At 39.0% G+C, this 14298-nt stretch overlaps 1 protein-coding gene across 8 annotated transcripts in view; it reads left to right on the plus strand.

The window, feature by feature from the left end:
- The window catches only part of larp1b (La ribonucleoprotein 1B), a 31561-nt gene that overhangs the window by 10550 nt on the left and 6713 nt on the right, over positions 1-14298 (plus strand). For 3 of the 8 annotated variants that reach the window (XM_074609792.1, XM_074609800.1, XM_074609794.1), the window contains 11 exons: positions 2358-2477; positions 2683-2851; positions 5400-5544; positions 6263-6440; positions 7448-7611; positions 7752-7826; positions 8103-8462; positions 12509-12623; positions 12979-13148; positions 13301-13407; positions 14040-14200. In XM_074609792.1, the coding sequence (XP_074465893.1) occupies positions 2358-2477; positions 2683-2851; positions 5400-5544; positions 6263-6440; positions 7448-7611; positions 7752-7826; positions 8103-8462; positions 12509-12623; positions 12979-13148; positions 13301-13407; positions 14040-14200 (1764 nt within the window). The remainder of the gene's footprint in view (positions 1-2357; positions 2478-2682; positions 2852-5399; positions 5545-6262; positions 6441-7447; positions 7612-7751; positions 7827-8102; positions 8463-12508; positions 12624-12978; positions 13149-13300; positions 13408-14039; positions 14201-14298) is intronic. The other 5 variants (XM_074609796.1, XM_074609799.1, XM_074609795.1 and 2 more) reach the window with 3 other exon arrangements.

Here is a 14298-nt window from a genome sequence, read left to right on the forward strand (position 1 = left end):
ACTTCTTTTTTCCCGCTACCATCTGTCTTTTCAGTGTGAGCAAGCTTTTTTTCCATACTAATGTATAGCTTTGATGGCATATTAGGGCCATTGTAGGTAAGAAAATTTATAAATTACGGAGTCGGGAGATGGTATAATATTCAGGGAGAAAACTCTGAATTTACAAAAATAAAACTTGGATATTCTCTGAGATTAAAGTCACAAATTTACAAACACATTTTTGGATATTCTCTGAGTTTAAAATAACAAATTTACAGGAAAAAAACTTGGATATTCTCTGAGATTAAAGTCCCAGATTTACGGTAAAAAACTTGGATATTCTCTGAGTTTAATGTGACAATTTTACAAATAAAAAACTTGGATCGCAGATTAAAGTAAAAGATTTACAGAAAACAACTTGGACATTCTCTGAGATTAAAGTGACAAATATATGGGAAGAACTTGGATATGTTCTGAGATAAAAGTCACAAATTTACGAAGAAAACGTTGGATATTCTCTGAAATTAAAGTTGAGAAAAAAACTTGGATGTTGGATCAACCTCATCACACCACAAACGTTGCAGCAGTAAAGTGAGCCACCAAGTGCAACATATAATAATTATAGTAATATTTATTTAGGTTAAAAAAAGAACATGAAAGAAAACACATATGTTTTTTTCTGGACCTTAACTGTCATAGCGAACATCGGAAACAGCAATCTTCAGGATTTATCTGATAATCCATTGGCAAAATAATACGCAAAAGTGGTCTAATATGTGTACAATGCATACAGATGTCAGCATTATGTTCATAAAATAACACAGAACATGAAAGAAAAACGTATATGTGTCACTACTTTGATGCGATGTGGTTCCTTGACAAAAAAACCACTATTTTTACAAGGTTTTTTTCTCGTAAATTTATGACTTTCATCTTGGAAATGATTTATTAAATTACTAGAGTTATTTCTCTGAATATTACCTCCCTCCCCCTGCCCCATAATATATATATTTTTTTTACCTACAATGGCCCTAATACGCCGTCGTACAGCATGGCATAAATACTAAGCTGTGTTCAAATTGAATGTTCTTTTAACCAAATTAAAATCTTTATTGAGATTACTAGTTTTGCTCTCAGTGGTTCATGTAGTTTTGTTGTGTCAGACAGGTGACTCCAAGCCAAGCAAGTGTGATCTTTCAGCCTACATTACTCATAGTCATAAGAATTTGCATTATTATGCTAACGAATGAGAATGCAAACATGTCATATAATGTAAACACATCATGTCCTTTCTATTGGTTAAGATAACATTTGACACACTAACGTCACTTCTGGGAACTTGGTTAGAGGTGACAGGCGTGTCCCAGCAGAGCTGAGGAAAATTAACCTTAAGATGGTCACACGGGTTGTGAATAAACCCCAATTTTGCCATCTTTAAATATATTTAGATTATGATAATGATAATACCCAATGTCCTGAGGAAAAACCCTGAATCAGGCATTTTACAGACCACTTTTTGATCATTTCACCTTTGATCCACATTAGTCTACCATAACTTGAAAAACACAGTTTTTCTGAATTTAATGATCAATTTATTCAATTCAAATATATGAGTCAATCAACAGAAAAATAATCAGCATTTATTTTTATGATTTTATTGGTTACAGCTTCTAAAGTGTGAGGATTTGTTACTTTTTCTTTCACTAAATTAGATTCAATTAAATATTGTTTTTGTATTTTGGACTCCTGGTCAGACAAAACAAGATATATATAAAGACTTAGATTCTAAGAATTTGTGTTGGATATTTTGCTAATTTTTTTCACCCATTATAGCCCCAACAATTTATTGATTAATAGTAAAAAAAAATAAGCAGCAAGTATTTTTATTTATTTATATTATAAAATAATCAGCAAGTATTTTTATTGATTTATAATAAACAAAATAATAAAGTATTTTTATTGATTTATAGTAAACAAAATAATAAAGTATTTTTATTGATTTATAGTAAACAAAATAATAAAAGTATTTTTGTTGATTTATAGTAAAAAATGATTAAAAGTATTTTTATTGATTTATAGTAAAACATAATTAGCAAGTATTTTTTATTGATTTATATTCAAAAAATCTTATTTTTTATTGATATATGGTAAAAAAAACAACTCAGCAAGTATTTTTATTGATTTACAGTAAAGTTTAGTATAGTTTGCTTGTATTAAACTGCTCATTTATCCCAAGTTCTTAGTAGTTCTTAATATAATTAGAATTTATCTGGTTTAATTAGCCCCTCCAGAAATCGTTGGGACTTTCTAGGTTGGCCAGCGCTACATGACGTATCTGTGAGATATGTGACGGAGTGTTTATGTTTTCTTGTTGTCAGGTTGGAGAAGAGAGCCGCGGGACTTTGGGGATGACACCGGCAGCATCCGAAGTGACGGCGGTCGTGGAGGAATACGAGGCCGAGGGAAAGGTCGTGGGCGCGGGAGAGGCCGCGGACGTGGTATGTTTTTAATTCGTAGTAGTAAATCTTTGAGTACAGATTTTATTTTGGCAGCTTTTGCAATAACACGAGAGAGAAATTGTGATGCAAGTTTAGCTTTTTAAAAACGTTTTCCTTTACCAGAAAATAACATTTCAGTGCTTGCATCTTATTCAGTAATCGTTTCTCATATTTCTTTTTCTGTTTGTCCCGCTCGCACTTTCAGGCCGCTATGAATACTCTCAGAGCGTCCGTGACTCTCTGTCGTCTGACGGCTCCGTTCAGGTCACCTCAGAGTTCGGCAGCAACATGGTTTACTACTACGATGCCGGCAACAAGGTCCAGATGTACACAGTGGATGAAAAGCTTCTGAAAGAATACGTCAAACGCCAAATGTGAGTATTTGACAACTACTTTGAATGGCTTACGTCTGACTGGAAAGTGTGGCTCATATTCCTCCACTACCAGGGGAATGAAATAACCCTCACCACCACCACCACCTCACAAAATGTCCTTAAACGAGACCCATAAACCAGCCAGTAATTGTAATGAGTTCATCTTCTACCACGATGCTTTTACAGCTGTAGCTGGAGGGAAAGAGGTAACACACAGTTTATTGTTATTTTCCATAATCTGTTGTCTTTAATTGCAGAACAATAAGTTGGAAAAAAACACCTTTTAGTGAAGGTCATATTTGATTTATTTCAATCTCAGCATCTTTTACATACAATGCAAAACAATTTCACAATTCAACAAGGCAAATCTTTCCTTATCCAGCTTCCAGCGGCCTTCCTATAAATGATAATATGTGTGCGTGGACTCGTTAACTTCATTGCATTAAAAGGACCATCACAGGAATCACAGGAAGGACGTTTTGGAGCCCTAATAACTAAGCTGTTTGTCCCATCTTAATAAAGTTAAAATATACATACAGTAGGTACATATATGAAATTTGACCTCTGCATTTCAGCCATCCTTAGGAGCAGTGGGCTGCTGTAAAGCTCCTGGAGAGTTATTACGTATACATTTATTATATGAGTGTGATTGTAATATATTTAATGGTTTAAAGAGTTGCCAACAAATCAAATGTAGGCCGTTCCTCAAAACCCACTGGTATTTCTCCTAGAGGAAGTATCTTTGGATCTCTTGAAATAATGTATTTAAAAAGCTTCTTTAAGTGAGTCAAACACATCCTTCCAACAGTGCTAAAAAAACTAAAGTTTAAAGGTCTTTGTAGGTCTGCAGTGGGTAAGATAATCTAGTGTAAAGACATTTTGACCTGAGTTATTCATCAGTATGATGGAAAAACATGTCAGTAAAGGTCAAAGTGGAAAGTTATGTTTTAACCAGCAGCTGCTGCAGAGACAAGCAGGTGAAGATTACAGTACCTGTGAGGGTTTCTGGACAATATTTGTCATTGATTTGTTTACGATTAATCATGATTAACTATGTACAATCATGCAATCAATCACGACTGAATATTTTAATCGATTGACAGCCCTAATCTAGATACAAGACGCATTTTGATGCCAGATGTAAAGGGGGTCAAAGAGTCTCAGCTGAAATAAACACTGCACCTTGTTGCCCTTCTGTGTTCTGCATTTAACAATAAGCAAGTGAACAGTGTCATCTTTGTCATTTAAAAAGCAACAGTATACCTACTAATAGACTAAACAATGAAGCTTATTTATAGAGCACTCAAATCAGGATTAATGAAGCAATTTGTAAAAAAGCAGTTACTACCACATACTTCGCTTTTGACCACAGGGGAAATTCCGTCACTGTGACAGCTCTCTATGTGTACAAAGCAGGTGTGAGTGAATGAATGACTGATGAGCATGTGTAGTCAGTAAATGTCCTTTGTGTCGGTGGCGTCCTGCAGGGGGCAGCGTTCCTCTCTGAGTCTGACTGACAGCTCTGGCCTCATTTCAAGCAGCAGCAGACTCAGAATAGTGGAGGGTGAGGTGGACTCCTAAATATAGGCTGAGTGCTTCAGAAGGGGACAGGGGATGAATTATACGCAGCAGGGCTGAGCGAGGAAATGTAAAAAAAATAAAACTACTGTGTTTCAGCGAGGAGGGAGGGAGAGAGACATTCTTGTCTTCTCCTCTCTCGTCTCCCTCAGCGGTATTCAGGCTGCTCACTCAGCCGGCGTTACTCCACATGAACACGACGACGACTGGCCACCGCCTGCAGGCTGAGGCCCACGTACAGACGTGTGTGTGTGTGTGTGTGTGTGTGTGTGTGTGTGTGTGTGTGTGTGTGTGTGTGTGTGTGTGTGTGTGTGTGTGTGTGTGTGTGTGTTGTGGTGACTTTAAGTGGTGTAACTGGGTTAGACAGAGAGCTTTTCCAACTACACATTTGGTTTTCCAGGCAGAAGATTCTACATTTCTTGTGGCCGCTTACAAGAACATTTCGAAGAATTATTAAGTGAAAGTTTCACATGAATAGGTTTCTCTTCTTCTGCTGCTCTGCTGTTAAACAATAATACAATACCGAAATATGTCTGTAGCATCAAATCCCATCACACCATTGCCACTTTTGGCTTGTATTTTTTTAAATTGAAATTAGATAAATAAATTACTGCACATTGAAAATAAGTGGTAAATAAACTAGGAATGTTGATATTTTGATATTGAATTTATATGTCTGTCATTTTGCTGTACTATATATTATGTTACACTATTACTATGTCTTATATCCCACACTATATTATGTTAATCTGTTTTTACTAATATAGAACATTTCATACAGCAGTCGGCTCAGTGTGCTTCAAATAAAAACAAAAAACAGTAAAAACATATAAAAATAAGATAATTTAAGATGAGAAGGTATTAAAATATATATAAAAGATATGAGATAAAAACATGTAAGATAGTAGTAGTATGTTCCTGATTGTATGAACTCACTCACTAAATGCATCACGTTGTCCTCCTCCTCCAGTGAATACTACTTCAGCCTCCACAACCTGGAGCGAGACTTCTTCCTGAGGAGAAAGATGGACGCGCAGGGCTTCCTCCCCATCTCCCTCATCGCCAGCTTCCATAGAGTTCAGGCCCTCACCATGGACGTCAGCCTCATCATCGAGGTAATGTCACACCATCAGTGAGTCAAATATTAGACTCCTCAGTCTGTTGACTGTGTGTTGTCACTGTTTGGCTCCAGGTTACGTTTGAAGTGTTTTTGGTCCACAACGATCTGAGGATCACCTTCAGTCGTGTATCCAACTATAAAGCAACAAATCTCCCTGTGTGTGTGCCCTTCCTAATCTCGAGAACCATCTAATCTACTTCACACTTGGCGGGTGTATTGCCCGGGACCTAAGGACATGCAGTGTCGAAGTTGGTGCAAGTTGGTCTCGCGACACGTCCAATATTAAAAAACTTTGAATAACAGGCGAACAACGCTCGTCCGAAGCGGGCCTTTAAGACACACCAACCCGACATCAAAGAACTAGTGGCGACGAAGGCCGACATTTGACTGGTCTCACATCGTTTTTGTCTTGGCCAAAAAGTTGCACTCAAACACATCGCAAAGACTACAGCCAAACACTAGTTTGCTTTTATTAACCTTTAATCCCATAATGAGAACAATTATGTGAGAAGAAGAATATTTGTAGAGATACTCGCTATGAAAGAAACCATTGAAAGAATTATGGCATGTTGCTTTTTAATGACAAGTTATAATAATTTTAAAAGAAATGGTCAGTAAATATTCATTCTGATCTGGCTACACTCTGGGAGTTAGAAGTAGGAAACTGTGTTTGTCCTTTTTTTAATAAATCTGATAAATAAACTCCTCTCCAGGCCCTGAAGAACAGCAAAGAGGTGGAGCTGGTGGACAACAAGATTCGCTGTAAAACCGAACCGGAGCGCTGGCCCATCCCCACCCAGACCATCGTGGGTTCTCCCCGCACCGACTTCTCCCAGCTCATCAACTGTCCCGAGTTCGTTCCTCGACAGACCCTCAGCTCCTCAAACTCCGGTCAGTAGTCAACTCTTCTTCTGCTTCTTTTTTAGAAACCAGAGTGAAGATTAAAGGAGAAGTTCTGGTGATGAATGTATCTTTTAACAAGTATCATGTATCAGCGTCTGATATCTCTTCTTCCTCTGAGCCATAGAGCTCCATTAAAAACACATCAGTGAGTCTCACTGTGTCACTGACTGACGTCTTCCTTCATAACCATGAACACACACTGTAGTTTATTTTGACTCAATCCAACACACACCGTCCTGCAGCACCAAATGTGTATTAATCCGCCGATTATCCACCGCTTATCAATTGATAGTGAAAACAAATGAGAAGTTGTAGCCCTAGTATGAAAGCAGAGGTGTGGACTTGAGTCACATGACTCAGTCAGACTCAAGTCACAAATTTGATGACTTTAGACTCGACTTGCAAAACAATGACTAGGTCCCACCTCTGGTGCCAGGTGTGCACTAGGGCTGCAAGTAACGATTATGTTCTTAACATATTTAACATAATTTTCTTGATTATTGTTTGGTGATAGTGAAAAATCACAATTACCCAGAATACAATTTGGCCTAGGGTGCAACTGATGGTATAAAACTCAAAGATATTCAGTTTTCTGCCATAGAAGATAATGAAAAACTGCACATCTTCACGTTTAATAAGTTAAATGATTGTTTTTTTTCATTTTAAGACATTATACAAAATGATTATTTTGAATGTTTGTGTGCACATAAAAACAAAGATTTCACCTCTGATACCTGCTGGGCTTCATAAAAACATACATTTATATACAGTATTTACAAGAAATTACAGCTGCTGTTAGTCAACAATAAACATCTTCACATAAATGTTCCCTCTCTCTCTATAATCACATGTATTGTTGTTCAGAGTCTTTTTCAGTCTTTAGCTCCTCCTGTAGCTAAATGTGAGCTGACAGCGTGATGTGTGATCATAAAGCCGTGCTGAAGGGTGTCTGAGTGTCTGAGTGTGTGATGTGTGATGTGTTCGGGTCCCTTCAGCTTCATCGCCCGTGGAGAAGACTCCTCCTGAGTCTGCTGAGCCTCAGGACTCGGCTGAACCCAGCTCCTCCAGCGAGGAGTCCCTCCCAGCCAAAGATGCCCCCCAGCCCGACCCCGACGCCTGGATCCAGGTGGAGAAACGCCACCGACAGTCCACCGGAAAGGTACCCGACTGGAGTGTTAATCACCTTTAACGCCTGAGATCTTTCAAGCACCTTATTTCCATTTTCATCCCTTCCATCTTCTCCTTTTTTTCTGTTTCTCATTACATCCTCTGTCGTTTCCTCCACCTTTCATCCGGCAGTATGTCGGTGAACATGTGTGTTTTGCCGGCTCTTCTCCTCCCTCAGTGCTCCAACCCGACCTCCTCCCCTCTGCAGTTGAGTACTTCCTGTACTACTACTACTAGTTTCTTCTCCTCCGCCCGTTCGTCTCTGTGCTTGTCATTCATTTCATGAAACTTTCCTCATGCTTTCTTCACATTTGCTTAACCTCTTTTTTTTCACCCTTTCTCTCATCTTACTTTTCAACCATCCATTCCCCATTTATTTCCCAAAATGTTTCCTTTAAATGTTTAAATTTCATCATGCCATCCTGTAGTTTAATTATCTTCTCGTCTGTTCCTTCGTTAATTCACTCTCACCGTGTCGTCCAGGAGCGCAGTGAGGCGCCTCCACCCAGCCACCAGGCTCCTCCGCAGGCCGTGCCCGACCAGGAGGAGCTGGACTTCCTGTTCGACGCAGAGATGGAGCAGATGGCGCCGAGGAAGAACAAGTTCACCGACTGGTCAGACGAAGACGACTCGGACTACGAGATGGACGACCAGGACGTCAACAAGATCCTCATCGTCACGCAGACCCCTCCTTACGTCCGCAAGCACCCCGGCGGCGACCGGACGGGCAACCACGAGTCCCGAGCCAAGCTCACCACCGACCTCGCCAAAGCCATCAACGACGGGCTTTTCTACTACGAGACGGACCTGTGGAAGGGAGAGGAACAGATCGAGTGCAGCAAGGTAAGAGAAAAACATGGAGGTGTGGAAGTTTGAGCTGTAGCTAGTAGATTCAGATTTCTCACCCTGCTGACAATTTATCACAATTTCTAATTCTAAATATCTCTATATTTGGCTTTTTACTCAGAAACTCAGATGAATAACAGACAAGAAAATGTAGCTTCACATATTAATAATAAACTTTATTGATATAGCACTTCACTAAACAAGGTTACAAAGTGCTTTACATAAAAACAGCAATAGAAATAATAATAATTAAAATGCTTTCAGAGGACGGTTTCATCAATTGAATGTAAAATAATTTTTTCATCTGGAATGTTTCATCATGTTTAAGTGACAGACTCATATTCTCGATGTCCTTAAAAACAACTTGAACCCAGTATTATTATTATACTTTTTACAGGTTGAATGAGCCACATGAAGTGAGACTTTTATTTAGTGCTTATATCCCTTAATCCTTTGGATTGACAGTTAATTTGTCAGTTTAGGGAACCAAACTTGTCTGAGCAGGTTCGTCACAGACAGGTGAAGAACAGCAAAGAGACAACCAGTACTGACATTTAACATGCAACTCATGTGCACCAAGTCGTGTCTGAACAGGCAGCTCTTTACATTATGGCACCATTTACAGAAACGGTAGCTACAAGCACGATACACGGTCCTCAGGTTTTCAACTTTAAGTGTCAACCTCTTCCACAACGCTGCACAACACTGGTGAATCACTGCAACGCCTGACCTGTGAATGCAATCTTAGGCTGTATTCTAAACCGCATACTATACTAGTAGTACGTACTGATTTGTCCAAAATGTAGTATGTAGTATGCGAACAAAAGCAAAATCTACAGTATGCCAAAAATACCCGGATGTCGTACTGATTTGGAAAAAATCTCCAGTGTGCATCGGACCAGTCTACCTCGCCTACTGTATCCCACAATGCAAAGCGCTGGACCGCTACAGGCTACGGTTATAACATCAGAAGCCAAAAACAGCTCGTTTTTTTAATATTTTTCGTAGCTATTTCATCACTAAATTCACTTCTGAAACGTTTTGAGGCAAGAAATCAACTTTGAATATTGTCAGTTTTACAATATTAGATGGCGACAAATCGAACATTTGTTCCACGGTTGTTGGAGTTTAGAAGATCCACAAACTGCCGTGACAGCTAGCTGTCAGGGCAGCAGGTGAGAAAAAGAAGACTAAAGAGAAAATGTAGGTTTCTTAATGTTCATGTTGGTGTCCAGCTGTCCAACAGTCAGTAAACTGGATTGTTCTGGTTCTTTGGCAAAAGCATGATTCACTTCCTGTTATTGAATTAGCTGCCATGTTGTTAACCTCTCATCACACATTCATTTGTTTTTACCTTCAGTGGGTCAAAGGGTTCTTCTATACGCAATGTTCTGCATTCTTATTTTACAGTTTGGGACCAAAAACATTTCCTGAAAACATAATCCTGAATGTTATGACTGTCTTGCTTCAATGCAGCAATGAAGCAACTTTTACTTCTACATTTTATAACATTTTCTAGAGCTTGAAAAATTATTTAAATATCTTAAACTTTGTGGCAGCGGGAGGATTTAATACTGTATATATATGTTTTATTGGAGGCCCCATTCAAAATCTCACCCTGGACTTCACTGATTTAATAAAGACAGGGATGAATATTTGCACTGATTTCACAAGTCTGTTCTTACTTAAGTTACGTCAGAAAGTTACCAATATTGCAAATATATACAAACACTTATCAGAATTTTTCCCGGGAAGTTAAAGTTATTTTTATTCCACAGGTTTTTACTAAAAATATCCGTTTTGTGCATGTTGTAATAACTCAATATCCAAGAAGTAGACGTTTCACACATAATGCAGCCCTAACTCTTTCATTTATAACAAGAAACCACCTCTACACGTAACATTTAGCACAAATACACACACGCTTTTATTCACTGAGGAAAAGGCTTAGATGCAAATTAAAAAATGTATATTGGATCAGCTGAAAATCACAAGTCAGTTAAATATGACAGCAGGCTCTCCTGGTGAGACTTAATATTTAATCAGAATAGTTTGTTGTCATCGTGCCTTTTGACACAGTCCATAAGAAACACAGACACACATAAAGGTTGCACTGTGGTGTCGTTCTCTACAGTTTTAGGCTTCAGTCGCCTCCTTAAAGCTCTGCTCTGCCGGCACTCAGCTCTTTGACATGAACACTTTGTGACAGAGCTGTTAAATCTCACTCTGTAGACGGCGGGACAGAAATAAACTACTATTTATCGCCCACTATACGAGCCTCCAGACTACATGTGTGTCACACAGCTGCTTCCACAGACCAGTGCACGCTTTCTTGAGAAGCTGCCTCGTCTGCAGAAACGCAGCACAGTCTGTAGGTTACACAGAGTTATGCAATCTTATTTTATTACAGAATTATGTGGTAATACTTTATAGTGCTGGATCAACACACAGTCTAGTTTTACAACATTATGTAGTGTTGTATAGTCAATTCCAGAAATTCGATTTCGATTTCAGGAATCAAAGAGGTTTTAGTTTTGAGATTAAGATGCTAAGATTGTGCACAAGTAGATGTACATCAACACCAGCAGAACTGTACTAATCCAGAACATTTTGATAAAAATAAATGACAATAGACTTTTAAAATAAATTGTACGCATAACAACAACACAACACACACAAAAAATAACAGCTTATTGAATATTTGACATGTCATATCTTTCTCTTAAAAGTAAATAATAACTACAGCCTTCAGAAAAGTCCCTCTGAAATGAGGTGAAGTAAACAGTCAAGTTGCAAATGCTTCAAAACTGCCCACTAGGTAGAACTTGAGTAAATACCAGTCTTACTAATAACAAACACATTGTGTAAAAGCTAAAAACCCCAAACTGTTTGAAGAGAGTGAACGACAAATCTTTTTTTCCTCGTTGGTGGTGGTGAGTGTTTGGAGTTGTCAGCTCAAAGGTCGTCAGTGATGTCGCCACATGTGGGAAATGTCACGCCTGAACACACACACACACACACACACACACACACACACACACACCTGGATATTTTTCTTTCTGACGCTGACGTGTAAAGTTCAAAGTACGCTGCACATCTGCTGTGTGTCACACAGGCCTTACATGGCTGCAGCCGCTGGCACATCACGTATTTTTACCACCATGTCGTCGTGTTATCAGTTTAAACAGCCTGTAGCTGAGAGGCTGGAATAGTATAAAGTTATATCTGAGTGCAGTGCAGGAATAATGTTGATTATATTCCCAGTTTTTTCTTCACACGGATGCACTACAAAGCTGAGATAATGCAATATAAAATAAGTGAAAATAGAGTTTAACTTGGTGTTTATCACCAGTATCTTTTATCTCTGTTAGTTTCAATCATTTATGTATTTTTATTTATTTTACTTGCACACATATAAGACTGCATAAAATCCAAACCACTGGCTTGTATGACAGACCTCCCCTCAATTTAAGGGGAAAAACAAACAATAACTATAAAGGCAAAAACAAACAAAACAATAAAAAAACCTAAGCTAACATAATTTAGTTGAAAATGACGACAAAAAGTTTAGTTTATTTTAATTATTTTTCACCACTAAAAGATATTAAATTATATTATATTATTATATTAATAAAATATAATAATATATTTTTACTGTATGAGTACAATTAAATAATTAGAATGAAATAATAATTAATTGATGGCCGATGTAAATTTCGCAAATGTAAAACTAACTGTTAAATAAACTAATAAAATAGTAAATAATAGATTCACAGTTCATACATTTTTATTTTGCAGTATGATCAGATTAATTAAATTAAACCTACTCTGATGAACTGGTGGTTTAAGTCAGTGGTTCTCAACCTTTCTCATGCCAAGGACCCCTACATTGATGCAGATTAGGTCACGGACCCCCTGGAACTCCCTCAAGGAACCCCTGGGGGTCCCGGGCCCCGGGTTGAGAACCACTGGTTTAAGTGTTATATGTATTACAATAAGTTGGTGTATTTCCCCTTTTTTAACTGTTCCTGTGTGTTCCCCAGCAGGAAGTGGAGAGCTTCAAGAAGCTGAACGTCATCAGTCAAGACGAGTTCGAAACTCTCACCCCCAAAGTGCCCGTTGAGCCGAACCAGGAAGTGCCAACTCCTCTCATGCCAGGTGGGTTTTTGTGGAGCCGCTGTGAAGTCGGTTTCACACAAGCTGAGCTTCCTGTTTGCTGCATTTTAACATTTAAATTTGCTTCAGTTTCTGATATTTTTTTCATGACTTCAACCTTATTTCTAATCACCTTTGGGAATGAAATGTGCAAGCGATGGTTGTTTAGTTTACTTTAAGTCATTATATATATATATATATTAAAAACAAACAATAAGACAATTAAAAACAAACAGTTGCTAGAGTCTCAGTTGGTTTAAACTGGCCTGTAAAAACATTTGATGAACGATTGAGTGATAACCATGTAGAAAATAATCTAGTAGTGTAAATATTGATGATGTTTTATTGGTGGTCTCAGTGGACAGCGGAGCAGATATGGCCCGCTCTCTGCCTACAACGGTCCCAGAGTCGCCCGCCGCTCACCAACCCCGAACCCCCAGAACGCCTCGCACCCCCGGACGCCAGGACCCCAACAAGACGCCGCGCTTTTACCCCGTAATGAAGGAGAGCGGCACCATCGATGGACAGGTGAGTTCAGGGTGTAGAGACGCTCTCTTATGTCGGACTAATAACAGAGAAGATCAACTTCCTGTTGTCTTCCCAGGTCTCTAGTAGGGGTGGGGGAATAAATCAATCAGCTCTGTGTAACATATGTAATCTGTTGTGATTTCCTGTTGCAGACGCCGAGGAAGAAGAAGACCCGCCACAGTTCGAACCCTCCGCAGGAAGCCCACATCGGCTGGGTGATGGACTCCCGCGAGCACCGGCCGCGCTCTTCGTCCATCAGGTCCGACCGCTCGTTCTCCTTTATGACTGTAAAGATGCTTCCTTTCAGCTGATGGTTCAGTTACAAACAGGGAAAGCAGAAGAAGAACACAAACCGCTCACTTCCTCCTGTCACCTTTATTCACTTCTCTGCATCAATACGTACTTCTTTTTTAACAAAACAAGCTACTAAAGTCCTTCACATAACCACAAATCATTTTTATATGAAGCTCTGCAAATACAGACAATCTGATATCCACATTTTTTTAACATAAAGCCGGGTTTTTGCTCGCCGTAGTATCCCCAGAGCAAGGGTGCGCTAGCCAAAAATGACATAATTACATATTGTGTGTAAAAAGCGAAGGCTCCGCAAGTTGTCGCAGCGATTGGTTGTGCACCTCTGAATTTTTGTAACTAGGCAGCCGCTGTACACGCGGGGCTCAGCATATCAGCATTTTTCGTTGATAAATGACTAACAATTATCTGCCGGTCCACTAAATGATTATTTCAGCTGCACATGACAGCTGGTGTAGACTACATGATAGAATAAAGGCTTAATGGATACATTGAATAAAAATATGCCTTGATAAGGTTGATAGATTTTAAGAAGTAAGATTAATAAACTTAACATCTTAACATCTTCTCCTCCTACAGCAGCTCCAACGCCTCCCCATCAGAAGGCGCTCCGCTGTCAGGAAGTTACGGCTGCACCCCCCAGTCTCTGCCCAAATTCTGGCATCCATCCCACGATGTGCTGAGAGACAACGGCTTCACTCAGCAGGGATACCACAAGTACCTCCGACGGTGCCTTAGCGGTACGAGGAAAAATCCACACCATCACATGCTCACAGTTTAGAGAAGTTTTAAACAGAACAAGTCTTAGATTGATGTTAGATTGTACACCTGTATGTTA

This window comes from Sebastes fasciatus, chromosome 15 (assembly GCF_043250625.1).
Source record: "Sebastes fasciatus isolate fSebFas1 chromosome 15, fSebFas1.pri, whole genome shotgun sequence".
Taxonomy (NCBI): Eukaryota; Metazoa; Chordata; class Actinopteri; order Perciformes; family Sebastidae; genus Sebastes; species Sebastes fasciatus.